At 35.7% G+C, this 14941-nt stretch overlaps 9 protein-coding genes and 2 pseudogenes across 9 annotated transcripts; 6 read left to right on the top strand and 5 right to left on the bottom strand.

The window, feature by feature from the left end:
- The first annotated feature begins 1201 nt into the window (after window positions 1-1201).
- LOC107004137 (auxin-responsive protein SAUR68-like) lies at window positions 1202-1959 on the top strand. Its single transcript, XM_015202376.2, has one exon. It carries the CDS (start codon window positions 1300-1302, stop codon window positions 1744-1746), a length of 447 nt encoding a protein of 148 aa, XP_015057862.1. The 5' UTR covers window positions 1202-1299; the 3' UTR covers window positions 1747-1959.
- A 510-nt stretch (window positions 1960-2469) lies between these two features.
- On the bottom strand, window positions 2470-3200 carry LOC107004205 (auxin-responsive protein SAUR21-like). Its single transcript, XM_015202445.2, has one exon. The coding sequence runs from the start codon at window positions 2901-2903 to the stop codon at window positions 2625-2627; it is 279 nt and encodes a 92-aa protein (XP_015057931.1). The 5' UTR covers window positions 2904-3200; the 3' UTR covers window positions 2470-2624.
- A 196-nt stretch (window positions 3201-3396) lies between these two features.
- On the top strand, window positions 3397-4075 carry LOC107004113 (annotated as a pseudogene).
- A 730-nt stretch (window positions 4076-4805) lies between these two features.
- On the bottom strand, window positions 4806-5563 carry LOC107004300 (auxin-responsive protein SAUR21-like). The gene has a single exon (XM_015202526.2). The coding sequence runs from the start codon at window positions 5457-5459 to the stop codon at window positions 4983-4985; it is 477 nt and encodes a 158-aa protein (XP_015058012.2). The 5' UTR covers window positions 5460-5563; the 3' UTR covers window positions 4806-4982.
- Window positions 5564-5795: 232 nt separating this feature from the next.
- Window positions 5796-6466, top strand: LOC107004288 (auxin-responsive protein SAUR68-like). The gene has a single exon (XM_015202517.2). It carries the CDS (start codon window positions 5900-5902, stop codon window positions 6344-6346), a length of 447 nt encoding a protein of 148 aa, XP_015058003.1. The 5' UTR covers window positions 5796-5899; the 3' UTR covers window positions 6347-6466.
- Window positions 6467-6994: 528 nt separating this feature from the next.
- On the bottom strand, window positions 6995-7903 carry LOC114074919 (annotated as a pseudogene).
- A 67-nt stretch (window positions 7904-7970) lies between these two features.
- LOC107004296 (auxin-responsive protein SAUR68-like) lies at window positions 7971-8610 on the top strand. Its single transcript, XM_015202523.1, has one exon. It carries the CDS (start codon window positions 8053-8055, stop codon window positions 8497-8499), a length of 447 nt encoding a protein of 148 aa, XP_015058009.1. The 5' UTR covers window positions 7971-8052; the 3' UTR covers window positions 8500-8610.
- A 662-nt stretch (window positions 8611-9272) lies between these two features.
- Window positions 9273-9942, bottom strand: LOC107004305 (auxin-responsive protein SAUR21-like). The gene has a single exon (XM_015202529.2). It carries the CDS (start codon window positions 9917-9919, stop codon window positions 9443-9445), a length of 477 nt encoding a protein of 158 aa, XP_015058015.2. The 5' UTR covers window positions 9920-9942; the 3' UTR covers window positions 9273-9442.
- Window positions 9943-10299: 357 nt separating this feature from the next.
- On the top strand, window positions 10300-11071 carry LOC107004221 (auxin-responsive protein SAUR68-like). The gene has a single exon (XM_015202460.2). The coding sequence runs from the start codon at window positions 10360-10362 to the stop codon at window positions 10804-10806; it is 447 nt and encodes a 148-aa protein (XP_015057946.1). The 5' UTR covers window positions 10300-10359; the 3' UTR covers window positions 10807-11071.
- Window positions 11072-12400: 1329 nt separating this feature from the next.
- LOC107004220 (auxin-responsive protein SAUR68-like) lies at window positions 12401-13244 on the bottom strand. Its single transcript, XM_015202459.2, has one exon. The coding sequence runs from the start codon at window positions 12945-12947 to the stop codon at window positions 12513-12515; it is 435 nt and encodes a 144-aa protein (XP_015057945.1). The 5' UTR covers window positions 12948-13244; the 3' UTR covers window positions 12401-12512.
- A 197-nt stretch (window positions 13245-13441) lies between these two features.
- LOC114074920 (auxin-responsive protein SAUR21-like) lies at window positions 13442-13975 on the top strand. Its single transcript, XM_027913139.1, has one exon. The coding sequence runs from the start codon at window positions 13550-13552 to the stop codon at window positions 13826-13828; it is 279 nt and encodes a 92-aa protein (XP_027768940.1). The 5' UTR covers window positions 13442-13549; the 3' UTR covers window positions 13829-13975.
- The last annotated feature ends 966 nt before the right edge of the window (window positions 13976-14941 follow it).

The following is a 14941-nucleotide window of genomic DNA, read 5'->3' as shown; positions in this document are numbered from 1 at the left end:
TCCAACGCACATTCCCTCAGGAACTCCGATTTTGTTAAAGAATGACAAAAGTCCCACATCGGTGGTTAATGAGATGGGTGGCCTCCCTATAAGTCTTTTGGCAATCCTCCTCCCTTTGAGCTAGCTTTTGGGCTGTGAGTTAGGCCTAAGACCTAATTTCACATGGTATCAGAGCAGGGCCCGTCTCACCCGATGTTGGGGTCCCCAAAATCAAAATTGCCCACGCACCAGATGCTAAGCACTGGGCGTGAGGTGGGGTGTTAAAGAATGACAAAGTCCCACATCGGTGGTTAATGAGATGGGTGGCCTCCTTATAAGGCTTGGGCAATCCTTCTCTCTTTGAGCTAGTTTTTGGGGTGTGAGTTAGGCCTAAGACCTAATTTCACAGATTTCAGACAATGTTCCATCAGCTCTGTATGAAATTTACGTTGTTTTAGAAAGTAGAGCTGCCCAAAACAGAGATTTGTTTCACCTCTGGTGTCCTAATGAAGCGCGAAATGAGATAAATGAAGAGTTCCTCTCCATAATGAACTGTTTTAAACCGTCTATCGGATGATCATCAAAACCAAATTCTCCCTCAGCTTGACTAAGCAAATGTAGAGAAAAAAGGAAATGAACTTCTGTTCTTATGGTTTTTAACTAACACAGACAACAAAAAATGACCTTTTGGAACGTCTCCCAGTGTCGAAGACTTGAGTTATAGGAGGAACTCAGATGGAGATAATCGTAGCTATGGAGTATTATAACGGAAGAAATTTAAGGAACTCGATAGATGATAAGTCATAGAATGAATGGTCAAGTACCATATTGTTTGATATAATATTAGTGGAAAACAATACCACATATATGTTAATTTAGCCCTATTTGTTGTTATCCTGGGAAAAACGGAGAAAAAAATGCATCATGGTTTTGATAAGGTCACCTATCTACATGACAAAGAAGAGAGCAGAACATGGTTCTGTTTCATACCAGTACTAGTTCATTTAATGGTTTCAAATTATTGGCGTCTGGTGGGAAGTAGCAAATACGAGCTGATATTATAGCTAATCGTTTGTTGATCAAAGAGAAGAAAGGAAGAAACTTATCTTCTTTTGTCCACAAATTTTGAAGGCCCCATATGAACATGACCAACAGGCATCAGCACATGGCTTTGCCTAACAAACTTATCAGCTCAACTTGTATAAATAATCCCTCTTTCATGAGCCTTTTCATCATCAAACACAACCATTATTAATTCAGCCATCAAAAATCTCTAAATTTGTTATTTAGTTTCTGGTTTTCAATCTTCTGGAAAAGAAAATGGCAATTATTAGTACTAAAAAACTCATCAAAATGGCTAAGAAATGGCAGAAGTTTGCAGCCATGCAGAGGAAAAGGATTTCATTTCCAAGAAATGTTAGCGATGCAGATGATTGCAGTACGTCTTCATCGTCTATAGTTGAAAAAGGACATTTTGTAGTATACACAGCCGATCAAGCACGCTTTGTCATTCCATTGGCTTACCTTGAAAATGAAGTCATTAGGCAACTCTTGAAAATGTCTGAAGAAGAATTTGGGCTTCCGAGTGGTGGTCCTATTACATTACCTTGTGATTCAGCCTTCATGGACTATATCATTTCGTTAATAAGCAGAGGCGTAACTGCAGGAGATCTTCACAAAGCGTTGCTCCTATCAATTCCTTCTAGTTGCTGTTCGACATCTTCTTTGCACCGAGAAAGTGGAAACCAACAGCTTCTTGTTTGTTGAGTCATAATCACAACATTTTTTAATTACATTCTAGTTTAGGAACACAATTGTAAAGCACATCATACAGATTGAATATTATTTTATCAGAGAAAATTTACTATAGGTCTATATCCACTGTTTTCACTTTTACATTTGGTTATGAGAAGACTTGACAATCTAAATCCTGAATTGGTACCACTTATGTATTAACACCACTTTGATTATTGCAAGCATTTCACTGAACTGCGGTACCTCCTTGATCGAATAAGGTCTAAATCAACCAACAATGCCTCCTTCTATGTATATGCATTAGTATGTTCCAATAAGGCTTTCCTGAAGTATCTGCATTAGGGTGTCAGAGATGAGAGACAACGGCATCTGAAGTATCGCAGGACTTGTCTTCAGAAGCAATTAGGTGATATAAGAATGAACAAGTAAAACTTTTTGCACTGTGTATATATAAGTTTATGGATCCAAAAGTTTATCCAAGTATATGGTAGGCCTCATTGCTTCTCATACTTGGCATTAAGGGCATCCTACAAAATTTAATGCCTCAAGTCTATGATAAACCAGATGACTTGGCTCCGCAACGTAATTTCTTGTTACTTATCACAGATGCCATTCTTATTCTGCTAAAACGATACTTTCTTTGGATGTGCTAGTTGCACCACACAAGTGAAACTGTTGTATATGGAGGCTTAATTATTTTGTTTAGCAGATAAACTTTAAAAAAATTAAGGGAGATTAATTAGAAATAACCTTCTGCTATTCATAAATTGATCATGGAAACAACTTCTATAGATTCTTGTGTTTCTGAACTATACAATAAAAGTTCCTCTCTAAGTCCTACTACTACTTTACAAAATTTCTGTGCAAGAGAATTTGCACTTTGATGCAATTTATCGTCTCAAACGGGATGTGAGATCAACAAATACATCCTCTTTGCAAGGTATTGTGAGACCGCCCATTGGATGATCGAAGCCAAACTGTTCTTCAGCTTGAGTTAACAAGTCTTGAAACGAAGGCTGGCTCAAGTATGATATAGGCACGACAAATCTCTTCTTCTGGCTCTCTCCTACATATACTGCACAATGTCCTTTGGGAACACCTCCGGAATTTGAAAACCTCCTCAAGATTCTAGTACCTTGAACAAGGGGACTGATCAGTTTGATAGCCATAGTGAGATACTTTATTTAACTTCAGATGATGAGTTCAAAGGATTTTGAGAAGCACACACCAATGAGTATTGTGTTTTGCATAAAACGATTTCTATATATGTGTATATATGCAAAGTTAGTGGTAAGCTTCATATCAAAATTTAATGGCCACTGGTGAGAGACAATGGCACATGAAGTTCCACATGGCTTTGTTGAAGAACAACACTAGGCCCCAATGGAGTTGATGCCAAGATGGATATCTAAAGGTCACCAATCTACATGACAAAGAAGAGAGCAGAACATGGTTTTGCTTCTCACCTGCAATTGTTCATTTAATTGTCTCAAATTATTGGCATTGCTGAGAAATACCAATAACAAACTTATCTTCTTTTGTTTTCAAACTTAGCTTCATCCACAAATTTTAGGCCCCATATCAACATGGCTAACAGGCCTTAGCACATGGTTTTGCCTAACAAACTTATCAGCTCTTCTTGTATAAATAAGCCCTCTTTCATGAGCCTTTTCATCATCAAACACAAGCATTATCAATTCAACCATCAAAAGTTTCTCTAAATAGCTTTCTTTTTTCCGATCTTCAAAACAAAAAAAATGGCAATAATCAGTACTAAGAAACTCATCAAAATGGTTAAGAATGGCAGAAGTTTGCAGCCATGCAGAGGAAGAGGATTTCATTTCCAAGAAATAGTAGCGATGCAGACAGTTGCAGTACATCCACATCCTCTATTGTTGAAAAAGGCCATTTTGTATTATATACAGTCGATCAAGTTCGCTTCGTGATTCCCTTGGCTTATCTTGAATATGAGTCCATTCAGCAACTTTTAAACATGTCCGAAGAAGAATTTGGGCTGCCGACTGGAGGTCCTATTACATTACCTTGTGATTCAGCCTTCATGGACTACATCATTTCGCTAGTTAAAAAATGTGTAACTGCAGGAGATCTTCACAAAGCGTTGCTCCTCTCAATTCCTTCATGTTGCTATTCAACTTCATATTCACACCAAGAAAGTGGAAACAAACTACTTCTTGTTTGTTGAGTCATAATCAACATGCTAGCTCAAAATAGTGTTTAGGTAGGGCATAGACTGAAGAACACAATTGTAAAGCACATCATACAGATTGAATATTATTTTACTCAGAAAATTTACCATATATATCTACAGTTTTCACTTTTATATTTGGTTATCAGTAGACTTAACAATCTGATCCTGAATTGGTACCACTTATGTATTACACCACTTTGTTTTTTCGCAAGCATTTCACTTACTGTGGTACCTCCTTCATCAAATAAGGTCTAAATGATCAATCAATCAACTAAGCCTAATTTTATGTATGTTCTAATCAGGCTTTGCTGAAGTATCGCGGGGCTTGTCTTCTAAGTTAGCATCATGTGTGAACATTTTGTGGTATCTTCAGAAGCAATTAGGTGATAAAACACTATGAGCTAAATTTGAAATCTAAAGGGAAGACTCAAGTATGATACTGAAACAACTGTGGACGTCCTTAACGCTAACTGATGTTAAAAGAATGAATAAGTAACAACATAATCTTGAGAAATGCACAGAAGAGGAAAGTTTTATGGCAAGTCTTACATCTAAAAGTTAATGGTAAGTCTTACATCTAAGAGTCTATCCAAATATACAGACACTAAACTTGTTGAACAGTAGCCCTCATTGCTTCTCAATTCTCATAACTCGGAATCAAGGACATCCTAAAAATTTAAAGCATCAAGTATTGATAAAGCTGATGACTTGGTTCCGCTACGTAATTTCTTGTTACTTATCACAGTTATCATTCTCATTCCGCTAAAACGATACTTTCTTGGATGAGCTAGTTTGCTCCACATGACAGTGCAATTCTAAATGAATAACAGCATTGTTTTAGAAAATATAAGCAAAGTAGTGATTATAAGAAAAAGCACTTCTGCTATTCATAAATGATCATGGAAACAATTTCTATTGATTTTGTGTTTCTGAACTATACAGTAAATTAAACTTCCTCTCTAAATCTCCTCTTTCTAAAATCTAAAGTCTACTAATCTACAAAATTTCTTGTGCAAGAAAATTTGCACTTTGATACGATTCATGATCTCAAACGGGATGTGAGATCAACAAACACGTCTTCTTTGCAAGGTATTGTGAGACCGCCCATTGGATGATTGAAGCCAAACTGCTCTTCAGCTTGAGTTAATAAGTCTTGAAATAAAGGCTCGCTCAAGTAAGATATTGGTACAACAAATCTCTTCTTCTGGCTCTCTCCTACATATACAGCACAATGTCCTTTGGGAACACCTCCGGAATTTGAAAACCTCCTCAATATTCTAGTACCTTGAATAAGAGGACTCATTTTGATACCCATTGCGAGATACTTTTGTAACGTCAAATGATGAGTGAAAAAGAAAAGGAATGAAGTATTTTGAGTAATACACAGCAAGTGAGACTTGTGCTTTGCATAGAAAAACTTTCTATGTATATATACAAAATTAGTGGTAAGTTTGATATTCAAATAAAATGTGAAAGAGAATTTGGTGGCCACTGGTGATGAGAGACAATAGCACATGAAGCTTCACATGGCTTTGCGTACCATGTTATTGTCAAGTGCTCAAACAATAAATTAGGCCCCAATTTTTTTTTACGGACACCCTCAAAATAAAATCAATAAGGATTGATGAATTTGATGCAAAGATGGAAATCTAAAGGTCACCTATCTACATGACAAAGAAGAGAGAAGAACATGGTTTTGCTTCTCACCAGCAATGAAGAAACTTATCGTCTTTTGTATTCAAACTTTGTTTCATCCACAAACTCAAGGCCCCATATTAACATGGGAAGCAGGCATCAGCACATGGCTTTGCCTAACAAACTTATCAGCTCCTCTTGTATAAATAATCCCACTTTCATGAGCCTTTTCATCACCAAGAACAAGCATTATCAATTCAGCCATCAAAAATCTCTAAATTTGTTATTCACTTTCTTGTTTTCAATCTTCTAGAAAAGAAAATGACAATGATTAGTACCAAGAAACTCATCAAAATGGCTAGGAAATGGCAGAAATTTGCAGCCATGCAGAGGAAGAGGATTTCGTTTCCAAGAAATGTTAGCGATGCACACAGTTGCAGTACGGCTTCATCTTCTACAGTTGAAAAAGGCCATTTTGTAGTATATACAGTCGATCAAGCACGATTTGTCATTCCATTGGTTTACCTTGAAAATGAGATCATTAGGCAACTCTTGAACATGTCTGAAGAAGAATTTGGGCTGCCGAGTGGTGGTCCTATTACATTACCCTGTGATTCAGCCTTCATGGACTACATCATTTTGCTAATCAAGAAAGGCATAACTGCTGGAGATCTTCACAAAGCTTTGCTCCTGTCAATTCCATCTTCTTGCTGTTCGACTTCTTCTTTGCACCAAGAAAGTGGAATCCAACAGCTTCTTGTTTGTTGAGTCATAATCAACATTCTAGCTGTAAATAGTTTATTAGATAGGGCATACACTGATGAACATTATTGTAAAGCACATCATACAGTTTAATGAATATTATTTTATCACAGAAAATTTACCATATCCACTGCTTTCACTTTTACATTTGGTTATGAGAAGACTTAACAATATAATCCTCTATTGGTACCTCTGACATATATTAACACCACTTTGTTTATGGTAAGTATTTCACTTACAGAAGTACCTTCTTGATTGAATAAGGTCTAAATGATCAATAAATCGACTATACATACTGTTAACTGTACCAGCTAAAACTAGTACATTCTATAAAATCCAGAATTTACTGCAACACAAGACGTACTGTTAACTATACCAGCTAAACCTTCTCACTTAAGTACGCATTGGCTCTAAGAGTTTAATTTTGACAACTCTGTGTCATGTTTGGTTTAACAGTTATACTTGTTGAAGAACAATACAGGCTGCCTCGTTGCTTCTCATGACTTGGAATCAAGGAGACCCTTAAAAAATTAGGCAATTTAAGCATATGTACATTATGTAATTTCCAGTGAGTTATTGCAACTGTTGTTCTTAGTTACTTTGTTCAGCATAAAGATTAGAAAGAATTGTTTAGGAAAATATTATGAAAAAGGATTAATCAGAAGTAGAACTTTTGCTATTCATAAATTGATCATGAAATATTTTTCTTGATTCTTGTGTTTCTGCACTATACAGTGAATTTTCCTCTATCTAATATCTAAGTCCTATAACTACTTTACAAAATTTAATGTGCAGGAGAATTCATGATCTCCTCAAGTGGGAAGTGAGATGAACGAACACGTCCTCTTTGCAAGGTATTGTGAGACCACCCATTGGATGATCGAACCCAAAATATTCTTCAGCTTGAGCTAACAATTCTTGAAATAAAGGCTGGCTCAAGTATGATATTGGCACAACGAATCTCTTCTTCTGGCTCTCTCCTACATATACTGCACAATGTCCTTTGGGAACACCTCCGGAATTTGAAAACCTCCTCAAGATTCTAGTACCTTGAATAAGAGGACTCATTTTGATACCCATAGTGAGATACTTTTGTAACTTCAAATAATGAATTAAAAGAAAGAATAAAGGACTTTGAGAAATACACAGCAGTTGAGATTTGTGTTTTGTGTAAAAACCTTTCTGTGTATGTGTATATATACAAAGTCAGTGGTAAGTTTCATATCCATTTTTAATGGTGAAGAGAATTTGGTGGCCAATTGTGAGAAACACTGGCACATGGTTTTGCTTACTCTATTATTATCAAGTATTCACACAATAAATTTGTAGAAGAACGACATTAGGCCCCGCTTATATTTGAAATAAAATCCACAAGAATCAATGAAGGTCACCTATCTACATGACAAAGAAGAGAGCAGAACATGGTTTTGCTTCTTACCAGTAGGCCTAGTTGATTAAAGAAAATAAAGGAAGAGACTTATCTTCTTTTATTTTCAAACTTAGTTTCATCCACAAAATTTAGGCCCCATATGATCATGGCCAACAGGCATCAGCACATGACTTTGTTTGACAAGCTTATTGGCTCAACTTGTATAAATAAGCCCTCTTTCATGAGCCTTTTTCATCATCAAACACAAGCAGTATCAATTCAGCCATCAAAAATCTCTAAATTTGTTATTCACTTTCTTGTTTTCAATCTTCTAGAAAAGAAAATGACAATGATTAGTACCAAGAAACTCATCAAAATGGCTAGGAAATGGCAGAAATTTGCAGCCATGCAGAGGAAGAGGATTTCATTTCCAAGAAATGTTAGCGACGCAGATAGTTGCAGTATGTCTTCATCGTCTACAGTTGAAAAAGGCCATTTTGTAGTATATACAGTCGATCAAGCACGATTTGTCATTCCATTGGTTTACCTTGAAAATGAGATCATTAGGCAACTCTTGAACATGTCTGAAGAAGAATTTGGGCTGCCAAGTGGTGGTCCAATTACATTACCCTGTGATTCAGCCTTCATGGACTACATCATTTCGCTAATCAAGAAAGGCATAACTGCTGGAGATCTTCACAATGCATTGCTCCTATCAATTCCTTCTTCTTGCTGTTTGACTTCTTCTTTGCACCGAGAAAGTGGAAACCAACAGCTTCTTGTTTGTTGAGTCATAACACATGCTAGCTGAAAATAGTTTTTTAGATAGGGCATACACTGATGAACACCATTGTAAAGCTGTTCATACAGATTGAATATTGTTTTATCAAGAGAAAATTTACCATATCGACAGCTTTCACTTTTACATTTGGTCATGAGAAGACTTAACAATCTAATCCTCCATTGGTACCTCTTATGTATTAACACTACTTTTTTTATCGCACATATTTCACTTACTGTAGTACCTCCTTGATCGAATGAGGTCTAAATGATCAATCAATCAAATATGCCTCCTTTTATGTATATGCATTAGTATATTAAGTATCGCAGGGTTGTCTTCAAAGTTAGCATCTGGTGTAAAAAATTTGTCGTATTTTCAGAATCAATTAGGTGACATACAATATGAGCTAACAAATCTTGAAATATAAAGGAAGACTCAAGTATGATATTGGAACAACTGCAGACGTTCTTTCAAGATATGATTTTTGAGAAATGCACAGAAAAGGGAAGTTTTTGCAGTGTGTATGAACAAGTTTATGAACAAGTCTTACACTATACTTGTTGAATACTAGGCCTCATTGCTTCTCAATTCTCATAACTTGGAATCAAGGACATCCTAAAAATTTAAAACCTCAAGTATAGATAAAGCTGATGACTTGGTTCAGCTACGTAATTTCTTGTTACTTATCACAAACGATACTTTCTAAGATGTGATAGTTTGATCCACACAGTGCAGTTTTAAATGATAACAGCTTTGTTTTAGAAAATGTAACAAAATAGTTATAATAAGAAAAAACACTTCTGCTATTCATAAATTGATCATGGAAACAAATTCTATTGATTTTTTGTTTCTAAACTGTACAGTAAAACTTTCTCTTTAAATCTCCTATTTCTAGTATAAGTCTACTAATTTACAAAATTTCTAGGCAAGAGACTTTGCACTTTGATACTACTCATGATCTCAAGCGGGATGTGAGATCGACAAACACGTCTTCCTTGCAAGGTATTGTTAGACCACCCATTGGATGATCGAAGCCAAACTGTTCTTCAGCTTGAGTTAACAAGTCTTGAAATAAAGGTTGGCTCAAGTAAGATATTGGCACGACGAATCTCTTCTTCTGGCTCTCTCCTACATATACTGCACAATGACCTTTAGGAACACCTACGTAATTTGAAAATCTCCTCAAGATTCTTGTACCTTGAATAAGAGGACTCATTTTGATACCCATTGCGAGATACTTTTGTAACGTCAAATGATGAGTGAAAAAGAAAAGGAATGAAGTATTTTGAGTAATACACAGCAAGTGAGACTTGTGTTTTGCATAGAAAAACTTTCTATGTATATATACAAAATCAGTGGTAAGTTTGATATTCAAATAAAATGTGAAAGAGAATTTGGTGGCCTCTGGTGATGAGAGACAATAGCACATGAAGCTTCACATGGCTTTGCTTACCATGTTATTGTCAAGTGTTCAAATAATAAATTAGGCCCCGATTTTATTTTATGGACACCCTCAAAATAAAATCGATAAGGATTGATGAATTTGATGCAAAGATAGAAATCTAAGGGTCACCTATCTACATGACAAAGAAGAGAGAAGAACATGGTTTTGCTTCTCACCAGCAATGAAGAAACTTATCATCTTTTGTATTCAAACTTAGCTTCATCCACAAAATTTAGGCCCCATATGATCGTGGCCAACAGGCATCAGCACATGACTTTGTTTGACAATCTTATTAGCTCAACTTGTATAAATAAGCCCTCTTTCATGAGCCTTTTCATCATCAAACACAAGCAGTATCAATTCAGCCATAAAAAATCTCTAAATTTGTTATTCACTTTCTTGTTTTCAATCTTCTAGAAAAGAAAATGACAATGATTAGTACCAAGAAACTCATCAAAATGGCTAGGAAATGGCAGAAGTTTGCAGCCATGCAGAGGAAGAGGATTTCGTTTCCAAGAAATGTTAGCGACGCAGATAGTTGTAGTTCATCCTCATCGTTTATAATTGAAAAAGGACATTTTGTAGTCTATACAATTGATCAAAGGCGCTTCATGATTCCCTTGGTTTACCTAGAAAATGAGATCATTAGGCAACTCTTGAACATGTCTGAAGAAGAATTTGGGCTTCCGAGTAGTGCCCCTATTACATTACCTTGTGATTCAGCCTTCATGGACTACATCATTTCACTAATCAAGAAAGGCGTAGCTGCTGGAGATCTCCACAAAGCGTTGCTTCTCTCAATTCCTTCAACTTGCTGTTCAACTTCTTCTTTGCACCAAGAAAGTGGAATCCAACAGCTTCTTGTTTGTTGAGTCATAAAACATGCTAGCTGTAAATAGTTTATTAGATAGGTCATACACTGATGAACATTATTGTAAAGCACATCACACAGTTTAGTGAATATTATTTTGTCATAGAAAATTTACCATATCCACGGCTTTCACTTTTACATTTGGTTATGAGAAGACTTAACAATATAATCCTCTATTGGTACCTCTTATATATATTAACACCACTTTGTTTATGTCAAGTATTTCACTTACAGAAGTGCCTTCTTGATTGGCTCTAAGAGTTCAATTTTGACAACTCTGTGTCATGTTTGGTTTAACAGTTATACTTGTTGAAGAACAATACAGGCGGCCTCGTTGCTTCTCATGACTTGGAATCAAGGAGACCTTTAAAAGATAGGCAATTTAAGCATGTGTACGTTATGTAATTTCCAGTGAGTTATTGCAACTGTTGTTCTTAGTTACTTTGTTCAGCATAAAGATTAGAAAGAATTGTTTAGGAAAATATTATGAAAAAGTATTAATCAGAAGTAGAACTTTTGCTATTCATAAATTGATCATGAAATATTTTTCTTGATTCTCGTGTTTCTGTACTATACAGTGAATTTTCCTCTTTCAAATATCTAAGTCCTATAACTACTTTACAAAATTTAATGTGCAGGAGCATTCTTGATCTCCTCAAGTGGGAAGTGAGATGAACGAACACGTCCTCTTTGCAAGGTATTGTGAGACCACCCATTGGATGATCGAACCCAAAATGTTCTTCAGCTTGAGCTAACGATTCTTGAAATAAAGGCTGGCTCAATTATGATATTGGCACAACGAATCTCTTCTTCTGGCTCTCTCCTACATATACTGCACAATGTCTCTTCTTCAGCAGAATGCGTGCATTTCTCGCATTTTATCAGGTAGGAATCGCGTGTTTATTTATTGAAAAATGGGATAGTTAAAGTGCCTATTTGTGCACTATGAAGTTTTGAGGTCAAAGTTAAAATTTGAAGCCAAGTTTAGGGTCCGATCTATGTATTATGCCTTACTATACTTATGGCTTTAAGTTTTTTAGGATGGCCTTGATACCAAGTTATGAGAAACAATGGAGCCTAATATTTAACAAGTTAAGTGTCTAAATACTAGGATACTAATAGAACGTCTTTACGTGTCTCGACTACTAAACTTTTGGATGTGAGACTTGCAATAAACTTATATACACACACAAAATATTTGAGCAGAACACAGTGCAAAAGGCTTTCTTTTTATGTACATTTTTCAAGAAGAGGAATTTTAAGGATGTGTTTAGTTGTTCTAATATCATACTTGTGTCTGCCTTTAGATTACAAGACTTGTTAGCTCATATTGTTTTATTACCTAATTGCTTCACACTGGATGATAACTTAATTAAAAGACAAGCCCTGCAATACTTCAGCAAAGTTTGATACTTTGATTAGAATAGTTGATTGATTGATCTCCTTAGAGTCAAACTTTCAATCACTTAAACATTATTTGATCAAGGAGGTACGGCAGTAAGTGAAATGCTTGAAATAAACAAAGTGTTGTTAATCGAGGATTAGATTGTTAAGTCATCTCATAACCAATTGTAGAAGTGGAAGCTGCAGATATGGTAAATTTACTCTGATAAAATAACATTCAATCTGTATGATGTGCTTTACAATTGTGTTCTTCAGTCTATGCCCTATCTAAACACTATTTTGAGCTAGCTTGTTGATAATGACTCAACAAACAAGAAGCTGTTGGTTTCCACTTTTTTGGTGCAAAGAAGAAGTTGAACAGCAAGTTGAAGGAATTGAGAGGAGCAATGCTTTGTGAAGATCTCCAGCAGCTACGCCTTTCTTGATTAGTGAAATGATGTAGTCCATGAAGGCTGAATCACAAGGTAATGTAATAGGGCCACTATTCGGAAGCCCAAATTCTTCTTCAGACATGTTCAAGAGTTGCCTAATGACTTCATTTTCTAGGTAAACCAAGGGAATCATGAAGCGCCTTTGATCAATTGTATAGACTACAAAATGTCCTTTTTCAATTATAGACGATGAGGATGAACTACAACTGTCATCTCTTGGAAATAAAATCCTCTTCCTCTGCATGGCTGCAAACTTCTGCCATCTCCTGACCATTTTGATGAGTTTCTTGGTACTGATCATTGCCATTTTCTTTTCGGAAGATTGAAAACAAGAAATTTAGAGACCTTTGATGGCTGAATTGATACTGCTTGTGTTTGATGATGAAAAGGCTCATGAAAGAGGGATTATTTATACAAGTTGAGCTAATAAGCTTGTCAAACAAAGTCATGTGCTGATGCCTGTTGGCCATGATCATATGGGGCCTAAATTTTGTGGATGAAGCTAAGTTTGAAAATAAAGGAAGATAAGTCTCTTCCTTTATTTTCTTTAATCAACTAGGCCTACTGGTAAGAAGCAAAACCATGTTCTGCTCTCTTCTTTGTCATGTAGATAGGTAACCTTCATTGATTCTTGTGGATTTTATTTCAAATATAAGCGGGGCCTAATGTCGTTCTTCTACAAATTTATTGTGTGAATACTTGATAATAATAGAGTAAGCAAAACCATGTGCCAGTGTTTCTCACAATTGGCCACCAAATTCTCTTCACCATACTTACCACTAATTTTGTATATATACACATACACAGAAAGGTTTTTACACAAAACATAAATCTCAACTGCTGTGTATTTCTCAAAGTCCTTTATTCTTTCTTTTAAGTTATCATTTGAAGTTACAAAAGTATCTCACTATGGGTATCAAAATGAGTCCCCTTATTCAAGGTACTAGAATCTTGAGGAGGTTTTCAAATTTCGGAGGTGTTCCCAAAGGACATTGTGCAGTATATGTAGGAGAGAGCCAGAAGAAGAGATTCGTTGTGCCAATATCTTACTTGAGCCAGCCTTTATTTCAAGAATTGTTAGCTCAAGCTGAAGAACATTTTGGGTTCGATCATCCAATGGGTGGTCTCACAATACCTTGCAAAGAGGACGTGTTCGTTCATCTCACATCCCACTTGAGGAGATCATGAATTCTCCTGCACATTAAATTTTGTAAAGTAGTTATAGGACTTAGATATTAGATAGAGGAAAATTCACTGTATAGTACAGAAACACAAGAATCAAGAAAAATATTTCATGATCAATTTATGAATAGTAAAAGTTCTACTTCTGATTAATCCTTTTTCATAATATATTCCTAAACAATTCTTTCTAATCTTTATGCTGAACAAAGTAACTAAGAACAACAGTTGCAATAACTCACTGGAAATTACATATGATTAAATTGCCTATCTTTTAAGGGTCTCCTTGATTCCAAGTCATGAGAAGCAACGAGGCCGCCTGTATTGTTCTTCAACAAGTATAACTGTAAAACCAAACATGACACAGAGTTGTCAAAATTAACCTTTTAGAGCCAATGCGGACTTTAAGTGAGAAGGTTTAGCTGGTACAGTTAACAGTACGTCTTGTGTTGCAGTAAATTCTGGATTTTATAGAATGGACTAATTTTAGCTGGTACAGTTAACAGTATGTATAGTTGATTGATTGATCATTTAATTAAGACTCATTAGATCAAGAAGGTACTTCTGTAAGTGAAATACTTGCCATAAACAAAGTGGTGTTAATATATATAAGAGGTACCAATAGAGGATTATATTGTTAAGTCTTCTCATAACAAAATGTAAACGTAAAAGCAGTGGATATGGTAAATTTTCTGTGATAAAATAATATTCATTAAACTGTATGATGTGCTTTACAATAATGTTCATCAGTGTATGCCCTATCTAATAAACTATTTACAGCTAGAATGTTGATTATGACTCAACAAACAAGAAGCTGTTGGATTCCACTTTCTTGGTGCAAAGAAGAAGTCGAACAGCAAGAAGATGGAATTGACAGGAGCAAAGCTTTGTGAAGATCTCCAGCAGTTATGCCTTTCTTGATTAGCAAAATGATGTAGTCCATGAAGGCTGAATCACAGGGTAATGTAATAGGACCACCACTCGGCAGCCCAAATTCTTCTTCAGACATGTTCAAGAGTTGCCTAATGATCTCATTTTCAAGGTAAACCAATGGAATGACAAATCGTGCTTGATCGACTGTATATACTACAAAATGGCCTTTTTCAACTGTAGAAGATGAAG

This window comes from Solanum pennellii, chromosome 11 (genome assembly GCF_001406875.1).
Source record: "Solanum pennellii chromosome 11, SPENNV200".
Classification (NCBI taxonomy): Eukaryota; Viridiplantae; Streptophyta; class Magnoliopsida; order Solanales; family Solanaceae; genus Solanum; species Solanum pennellii.
The sequence above is the reverse complement of the archived record's forward strand: the minus strand, read 5'-3'. Positions and strand labels throughout refer to the sequence as shown.